The 10,036-nt window shown below is 33.2% G+C and overlaps 1 protein-coding gene across 1 annotated transcript; it reads left to right on the plus strand.

Annotated features, from left to right (window-relative positions):
- The first annotated feature begins 278 nt into the window (after nt 1-278).
- LOC147405075 (protein SHI RELATED SEQUENCE 1-like) lies at nt 279-2,625 on the plus strand. The gene is made up of 2 exons (XM_086441194.1): nt 279-1,214; nt 1,912-2,625. The coding sequence occupies exons 1-2, from the start codon at nt 725-727 to the stop codon at nt 2,316-2,318; spliced, it is 897 nt and encodes a 298-aa protein (XP_086297320.1). The 5' UTR covers nt 279-724; the 3' UTR covers nt 2,319-2,625.
- Nucleotides 2,626-10,036: the final 7,411 nt, after the last annotated feature.

Consider the following 10,036-nt stretch of genomic DNA (forward strand, 5'->3'; position numbering starts at 1 on the left):
ATATGCTTAATAAGCAAGAAATTAAACAAATAAAACATTCTCAATAAAAGAAAAGATCCCAAATAAAGTAAAGCGGGTCTTTGGGTTCAAGAACGAATAAGCAAAAGCTGTTGGACTGTGACGTGGATCCAAAGCAACCGTTAGACTTCCATCAACATTGACCATCGGATCCTTCCAAGAAGCATCTGTGGAACAATGGTGAGAGAGAGAGAGAGAGAGAGAGAGGGATAGATGGGGTTCTGTTGTCTTAAATTGAGGTTGCAGAGGCGCTGCTGTTTCCATGGCGGCGTTGCAGGGCTGTAATTCTGTGTCTTTAATGCATCCAACACAGAGAAGAGAGAAAGGATAGATTTAAAAAAAAAAAAAGATTTAAAAAAAAAGGATAAAAAATCCGACGTGTGTGAGATAAAAAAGCTGCCAACAGAACCCCACAACAACGAGAACTCAGAAACATACTCACAATTCACATAGAAACAAAAATCCCCCAAAAGCAACAAAACAAAATAGATCAAAAATCAAACCCTGAGAGAGCCCAAAATCACAAATACACACATAGAGAGAGAGGTACGAAAGTAAACGATCCTCATCTCTTTCACTGGCTTTCTTAATTTCTTCTTTTTCGTTAAACCCATTTCACCAAACACAGAGTTTCTTCTTCTGCTATGGATAATAAACTCCCCCAAAAAATCAAATTGGGTTTTTTCTCAGATAATTGTTTAAAACAATGTCTGGGTTTTCGTTAGGCGGGTCAAATCAAAGAAACCCACATCAAGAAATCCCTCCTGAGAGTCTATTACTTTATAGAAACGAAGAGATCTCTTCATACAAGGGTTTACAATTATGGCAACAACAACAACAACAACAGCAAGAACAACAAGAAGATCAAGTGTTGTACCAATCATCATCAAGTAGGAATATCGACGACTCAGATGTAACGAGGATGATGATGAGATCAGGTGGTGGAGGAGGAGGAGGGATGAGTTGTCAAGATTGTGGGAACCAAGCGAAGAAGGATTGTGTTCATATGAGATGTAGAACTTGTTGTAAGAGTAGAGGGTTTGATTGTCAAACACATGTTAAGAGCACATGGGTTCCTGCTTCTAGAAGAAGAGAGAGGCAACAAGTTCGAACAGTTACAGAGATTACTAAAAGGCCAAGAGAGAATCTCACTTCTGCTCCTCTTGCTTGCACTCGTCTCCCTTCCACTACGTCAGGTACGGTTTCTGTCTTTCTCTCAGTCTCTCAGTGAGATAGATAGAGAGAGAGAGAGGTCTACTTGAACAGTTTAGTCACGAATTACCTTTTTTTTTTTTTTTGGTTTAGTACTGTTAAGTAAGTAAAATTGATGGATCAGATTTACAGAAAGATGACCTTTCTATCTTTCTCTCTCTCACACACAATCTCTCTCTCTCTCTTTCTCTGCGTATGCTTGGGTTTTAATTCTTCTTTTTAATTGTATGGTGTGTAAGAGAGAGAACCCATAGTGAGAGAGAAAGAAACCCAACAAAATGGTATCTTTTCTTCTTCTTCCTTACAATTTACACTGTTTGTAAGTAAAACTGACGATTCGCATTCATAGATTAGAGTCTCTCTTACTCTCTTATTCTATGTAGATGTTTGTGTGGTCTGTAAAAGAGATAAACCCATTATCATTCTCCTTCTCCTCCTCTCATTATCTGTGTTTGTGTAAGAAAGATAGAGACCAAAAAGTATCGTTTTTTCTTCTTCTTTTCCAATTTCCACTGTTAGTAAGTAAAACTCACGATTCACACTCATAAAGAGACAACCTTTCTCTCTTACATTCTCTGCAAATGTTTGCGTTTTAATTCCATTATTTGTGGTTCTAAGTTTATTTATTTTTTCCTTCAATTCTTCTTCTTTATGTTATTATTGTTATTCTTCCTTCCTTAGGGTTAGAAGTGGGGAATTTTCCAGCAGAAGTGAATTCACCAGCAATATTTCGTTGTGTTAAAGTCAGCGCAATGGACGATGCAGAAGAACAGTACGCGTATCAAACGGCTGTAAACATAGGAGGACATGTGTTCAAAGGTATTCTCTATGATCAAGGACCTGAAACTCACTATAATCCTGGTGAAACCTCCACTGCTGGAGGAGGATCAAGGATAGTAGGAGAAGGAGTTTCTCGTAATTTCATCACTTCTGGAAATACTACCAGCACTGCCCACACAAACACTATTCCTGCTACTGCAACTCCTACTAGTACTGCTGCATTGTTTGATCCTTCTTCTTTGTACCCAACTCCATTCAACGCTTTTTTGGCGGGTACGCAATTCTTCCCACATAATCCAAGATCTTAAACCAATTCACACTCAATTTTCTTCTCTCCTCTCCTTCTAAATCTAACCATCTTTCATCTCTCTCTCTCTCTCTCTCTCTCTATATATATGTCTTATCAATTGGCATTATTGTTAATTCTTAGAAATACTTTTAATTAACATCATTTGGTACCAAAAAAAAAATGAAGAAAAAAAGGAGAATGAGAAATGTGGGTGTTTGATTTTTGGTTCAAATTTGCTTAGTAATTTGATCTTCTTCTTGGCTCAATTTCTTTTATTATTAATATTTGAAGTTGTGTGTGTACACTGTAGTGTGTGGACTGACACTCCTGTTATTTATTTTCTTTATGGTTGGTAGTCTATCTCTTCTTGGTTGAATTTTTGGTGTTGCTTTCTGGCTGTCTTTGAATTTCTAAACGGCTTTTTTCCAGTTTACCCGTTTATTTGCCGGTTTAAAATGTCAAGGAATCGAATTCGTGTTTGTTTTGGACAAAGTGGATATTCTTTGTTTTTTTTTCTTTTAAATGTTTTTTTATAACTTTTTATATTTAATTATTATTATTATTGGGTATGAGTCTTCCAAGTTCCATCCATCAGACATTATAAGTCCTAAAGGTTCAAGAAAATAGAAGATACCTCTCTCTCTCTCTCTCTCTCTCTCTCACACACACACACACACACACACACACACACATATTACCTTCTCTAATATGAAGGTAAATAAAACTATAAATACCATATACATTTTTATAATAAACTTTCATTTTGCTCACCCATTTCTGATAAAATAGGAAATGTTGCTGATTAGCTGCTCTTGTTTAATGTATCTGCAAGTGTTATTGGTGGGAATGCATTTTATGTGTAAAAGATGCTTGTCTAGATTTAAGAGAGGATAGAGGAATAGTTTTCATACTTCCTAAAGTTAGCATGTGTGAAGGGAACATAATGACGGAGAAGATTTCCTTAATTTACAAACCATCTGACCCATAACATGTTAGCTTCTGTTCTATACATTTAAGTCTCTTAACTGATCAATAAGATTCTTCTTGGATGATTGTGATTTCTTGTTTGGTTTATTTGTTTTATATGTTTTCTTTGAGAGGAAAAATTGTATTATGTTTTTGAGTGAGTTGGATTTGAATACTTTCCTCAATATTGACACAACTATCATTATATATTAGAAGAGAACACTAGGTCACTTTCCCTACACCATTTTCTATTAAATAAGTTTGGGTAGTTTGATTTTTCTTTTCTTCAAGTGCTTCTATTGGGTTGAATAACATAGCTTGATTATATGCACTACCTTTCCCATTTAAGCCTAGAAAAAGAATAAGTAGTTGAGGGGATTCTGTTTAAATTAAAAAAAAAACTATTCCTTTTAGTTGGATATTCTACTTATAGGAGAAAAAGAGTAGGTGGTTAGCTTATATGTTTTAAAAAGATAATGAGTCTTCAAGTGTATATCAATATAAAAACCTCATGTTTGCTTATGTGAATGTGACATTGATAAAGAAAAGAGTATCATAGAGGGATATTTGTGATATTGTATTAAGGTGAGTGAGATATATCATCTACTATACATACGCCTATTGAAATGAGATGCATTGGTGATAATATGATCTATTCATTGAAACCAACCAAAGGGAAACTTATAATCTCACAATGGTAAAATACTTGTAACAAATAAAAGAAAAAGTAATATAGTAAAAGTCATATTTATCATACATTCATGTGTGCTTAACTTATTTAATAAATCATTACAATTGATATTTATCATATAGTTCTTTTTAATTTGGATTAGTGTTGAAAGTCTCTAAAAATTTGGGGGATTATATGCAAATGATGTTTTTTGGGCTTCTTCCCAAAATCCCAATAATCTTAAATCTCCGTTAAAACCTGATCCTTATCTTAAGATTTTAAAGTCGAAGAAGATGAATGAAGATAGATTTCTTGAGGTGTAAGGGTAAAAGTTTTACCTTAAGAGGTAAAAGATCATGGGTTTTTAGGGGAAAAAAGAACAAACTATGTATACTACATTCACCCAATGGTACACTTTCATGTTTTTGAATAAATTAAATTATTTAGAACATGGATGATTTCATGTGCATGCATGTATGTTTGCACTCATATGCTTAAAGTACATCAACAGAAATGAAAAAGGAATGTCTTAACTAATTTTAATCCATATATACTAATAAATGGATATTATGTGTAATTTACAAGTTCTTTCTGCAATACATTACTATTTATTTAATTTCTTATGCATGTTATATTGTTTTAGAACATCTTTCTTTCCTTCAAAAGAGCATATTTTGTTCGAATTTCACTCTTTACCAAGATATTTGTAATGAAATCTTGCATTTTTTATACTTTGAAATCCAATTATTGTAATCGACATTTACTATTCACATAAAATTTTGAAATAAATAGTGGTTTCTATCATTTTAAATAGAAGAAAGAACCATCGATTAAATTTGTGTTGAGCTTTGTGAAAGTGAAAAAATGTTTTGGTTTGTTTCCTGAAAATGCGTCTCACAATTTATACAATGTTTTTATTTTTTTCATAATTATCTTAAGCATTCTTATATTCATGAGGTCATTATATTACTTTTTTCCGCTAAGTGAATCAATTATGATACAGACAGATGAATCCCTTATGAGTATGAAAAAATGGGAATTTTCTTGTTTGAATACTTAAGATTTTTTCTTTTTACGAGGGAAAATGTGTACGTGTGTCGCTTCATTTGTTTGTGTGAATCTTATGTTTGATGCCTGATTGTTTGACTTGAAAAGTAAAATTTTAAAGTAATGTACTAGGAAACAATAGACTTGTAATTTATCATACCTCTAGGGTATATGGATGTAACATTATGTTTTAAAAAAAAAAACTTATATATGTTGAAAATGATAGATATCATATTCAAACTTAGGAAATCATTGGATACAAGGTATTGGACAGTACACATTTGAGAAGCCCAAAAGATAGACACAACAACAAACATGTTTTATTTTATAATATTTTAGTTATAACTTAAATTGGAGATTATTAAAATTAAACTAAGGAAGAAACTTGTGAAAAGCAAATGTATACATTTTTATTACTATAGAACTATTCAATTAAATGCGTTATCAAACGACCTATTAAAGTACTGAATATGGATAATCAAACAAACATACCCTATATTAAATTCATCAGAAAAAAGCACTCGTCTTTTTTTCGGTCTGCACCATACAGACGGTTCATAGATAGTTTCTTTGAGACACTGTGTTTGTGTGGGTTCATCTACTTCGAAGAGTAACTTAGTCATGCATGTGTTTGGGTGGGTCTAAGTTTCAGGTTGGTTTATCTGACCGCCTATTTTATACAATATGCCTATCCTATTTTGGTCCGAGCGATACGAAAAGTTGTTGGATTGTTTTTTTGAGATGTTGTTTAGTGGGACCATCTACTTCAAAGAGAAAGTTAGTTCTTTTAGGACTGATTGATTAATTTGTATCCATAAAGAACACTATCACCAATGTTGGGATACATGGAAACATGATATTGACGTATATCATCATTTCATACTACACACACAGAAAAACCCATGCAACATTGGGAACCAAACTGTTGAGTACTTGATGTTTCAGATTTCATTTTAATTTTGATTTAAGGATTTTATTTATTTATTTATGTGTGTCTTGCTGTGAACAATTGGTATTTTTCCATAAACAAAAATCACACTACATCTGTTTTCTTTAAGAGAATTTAATTGATCGAGAGATGAACTTCAGATTCATTATATGAAAGTGCATGAGATATATTGCAGTGTTATTGTTGAACTGAACATTAACATTATAACCACCCTGATTCACTTTGTTTTCTCTGTTATATAAAGACGAATCAGAGGACCAGCGATTGCCTCTTGTTACTTTCACCATAAACCAACCATATACACCACTACAACTGCTCCCGTGATACCTTATTTTGGTGTTTATTATCTTATAAAACCATCAATCTTAAAAAAATGAAGAAAATCTTACATAAGCTTAGAAAATTCTGATATATCTTTCATCACAACCTTCCTTTATGATGTGGTAAAAAAGGTGTATCTCTTGCCCTCATACTTTACACTTGGTTCTGCTTGTCTTGTGCTCTATTTGCATTCAAACGAGTTCAATTGGTGGCAATAGTGTGAACATAAAATACTTTGTTGATGTCTACCTATAATAATAATTATTATTATTACTGCTTAAACATCATTAGGAGACTATGGAGTACAATCATATTAAAGGATTAATAAATCCAATATCTGGATTTAGCCTTTTTGGATAACTTACAGTAAGCAAATCACGACTCTCGGTTTTAATGAATCGGTGAAGGATGTTTTTTTTAATGGTATAGTTCCATTCTATTATTCTAGAGGCATGTTTGGTTTTTTATTGGTCTTCTCCTCTTTTTTCTTTCTCTTTGAAATTTATAAGTAGAAGCTATAAGTTGTAGAATGCAAGATACAGCTTGTTTTTGGCCTTCTCTATTAAGATAGGTTATTTTGATTTTGTTTTTGTTTTATAGAAAAGTTTGTTTCGCATTCGAATTTGTTTTTGTGTTGGTTTGTTCAAAGCTCAAACTTTATAGTGAAGATGCTTGTGAGATAGTTTATTCATCAATATTGATTGATTTGTTAGAACAAATATTATCTATTGAGAACATAAGCTATAATATCCATTTCTGATTGATTTGTTTTTGATTGAGCCATAACTGAATGTTTTGTCTTCTCAACCTGAAAAACCGAACTTGAGGTTTATTATCCCTTTCCCTTACATTATTAAGAGTGTGTGTGTGTGTGTGATTTGTTCAAATTCCTTTGGAGAAGCAAAGAAAGGTTACAATTTGTATCTAGACTTGCATAAAAAAAATCTTAGTGGGCCACCATATTTTAATATCAGCTCTACCTGAAAAACTGAACTTGAGGTTTATTATCCCTTTCCCGTACATTATTAAGAGTGTGTGTGTGTGTGTGTGTGTGTGTGATGTTCAAATTCCTTTGGAGAAGCAAAGAAAGGTTACAATTTGTATCTAGACTTGCATAAAAAAAATCTTAGTGGGCCACCATATTTTAATATCAGCTTAATTGTTGATTAAAGTTTTGGGTGAACTTCCTGATAGGTTAATGGGCCTGGCCCATGAATACAAAATCGTTGGTAATTGGTGTGAAGGTCTGCTAAAAGTGGGCCAAACATTAGAAAAATAAAGTTTAATTCATTAAAAGAAGTTGTGGAAGTGCCCATCAACTCTTTATTGCACATTTAAATCAATGGAAAGTTATGATTCCCTCATCAAATCAAGCTGATTTGATTCTTATATGATTTGGATGGGGGACACCTCAAATTATGCTCCTATTTGCCGCGTGTACAACAATGTTACACATTTCAATTTTCTAAGGGGGGACATGCGTATCTTGTTTATTTGGATGATTTTGACACCCCCTACATGTTTTGTCCAATATTTGAGGTACACAGTATTTTATGGCCAAAGCCAATGATTTAATTTATTAGGTTTAAGGCCACGTTGAAAAAGCTAAATTCAATTGCGAGTGGAGATCTTAAAAAACTTAAAAAAAAATTTATTTGCACACTTTGGGTGTATGTTTATATCTCCGTTGTGGGGTCGTTTGTGAATTTTTTTTTGGTTGATGTTTGACTATCAATGGATCGGGTCTAGAATTGGATCATGGCTTATTTTGTACTGATCCAATAAGGATTGGATCTGGGGCTGATTCGTTAGTTAAGTGTTAGGACCCTTATTTATTTCAGGTTTTTTAATAGAATCTCAATATTAAGAGCCAGACCCGATCCATTAGCAATCGGAACATGTATGGATCGGGTCAAACCTGATTTTATATAGAAGTTAACTATGCAAAGAATTGCAAAACAGGAAAACTACACAAATTCACTGCTTATGCATGGCCATGTAGCCTTAATTTTTGTGTCTATAATTGCTTAGAAGAAAAATGTTGCATAAACAAGTTTATAGGACGTATGCGGTAAAAAGTAAAATCTTGTAATTGCTTCAAATGGGCCTCCTTTATATTTTTTACCTCCAAAATCTACACAAATTTGGTTAACCATGCATGTCACTTCAATGGGAATTGATATGCAACTTGTACGGGTCCCCTTAACTTTTGTGGAAATTTTAACTGGGTCTCACCAATATTTGAAATTAATATTGTACCCTTATAAGATATATAACTACTGTTTATGGTAAAAAAAAAAAAAGAACCTAAGCACTCATAAAGGGTGTTCTCGCTATGGTTTAAAATTTAACTGAGTTAGTATTATCAAACCAACTTTTACTATTACCACACCAATCCATATGTAACTCACCAAAGAAGTGCACAGAGTTAATTTGGTGTTGGTAAAAGTTGCTGTGGCAATAGAAACAATCAAATTAATCATAATTATGCATGAGAGTTGGTCGTAGCAGTTGATCTTCGTGAAGTGCATTTATAGTCCTTAGTTTTTTCTTTATTCTGTGTTTGATTATAGAGAAAATAATGTGAGAAAATCATTTATTTCCAATTGATGGAAAATTCGATTCCAATGAAAATTGATTAAAAGAATCAATAATTAACAGGAAAAGTTGGCGTAGATGCTAAAAGGCCGCAAAATTGTAGGGAGATCCTTGTATTCAACCTGATTATCTTACTCTTTTGACATTTTTATTGGTTTGTTTACTTGTTTTCTTTTTAAGGAAAATTGATCTCTTGATAGTAATTTTTATTAAATATATATATTTTTCCTACAGTCTTAGCTGGGACCCCTAATGTGTATTATTGAGTTGTTGGTCTTTATTCGTCAAGAATCTTGGAAAAGTTACTCTCCACATGTCTATTTCCATTAGATGTCGTAGTAACCTACATATTAATTCATCTTTCGTCCCATCTCAAACTCTTTAATTTCTTATAATATAAGCAAATGGCACCTTGTATTCTTCTCAGGAATCTCAATTCTCGACCTTGAACGTGTGAGCTGTTAGGATTCCTTTCTAATAAAAGATAAAATAGTAGAGGTGAGTCTTGTCCAGAGATGATGGATGATGGATGACCAAACCCTTACCCTTAATTCTTAAGCAAGAATGGTTTTCCCATCTGACTTTTGATGGTGATGGTACACGGGTGGAGCCACGATGTTCTCTAGTGAGGGCTAAGTACTAACGATGGTTGAATGATAATCTTAATTTTTTTCTATGCAAATGTTGGGCTCATCGCTATAAATAATGGCTGACCAATGGGTGATAATGATGGTTGTTTATGTTGACGAAGATTTCTAGATTTTCTTAAAGGTACCTTCTCATGGCTTGATAAAGTCATATACTTTTGTAATAGCCCGTGGGCCTAAGTCATCCTATTAAATCGGCTTGTAAGGTGAGGATTGCCTCAGGTTAGGTTTATATGTAGTCCAAGGTCATGATACTTAGGTGATGTGGGACTATCACTCACATTCCCCTCATGTATTTCCTACATCCCTTTGGTTGCCCGTTCTAGTATCATGTAGAAGCCCATGGGTCCAACTCATCCTCACAAAACAACTTATAAGGTGAGGATTGTCTTGGGTTTATATGTAACCCAAGGTCATGATACTCTTGCCATGTGAGACTATGACTCACAATTTTTAACAAGTTTAATCTTAAAATTTAATACCAATTTGGGGACAAAAGAATAGATTTTTAACAAGTTGAACCTTAAAATACGAAAAAT

Source organism: Akebia trifoliata, chromosome 4 (assembly GCF_017979445.1).
Source record: "Akebia trifoliata isolate Shusen 1 chromosome 4, ASM1797944v1, whole genome shotgun sequence".
Classification (NCBI taxonomy): domain Eukaryota; kingdom Viridiplantae; phylum Streptophyta; class Magnoliopsida; order Ranunculales; family Lardizabalaceae; genus Akebia; species Akebia trifoliata.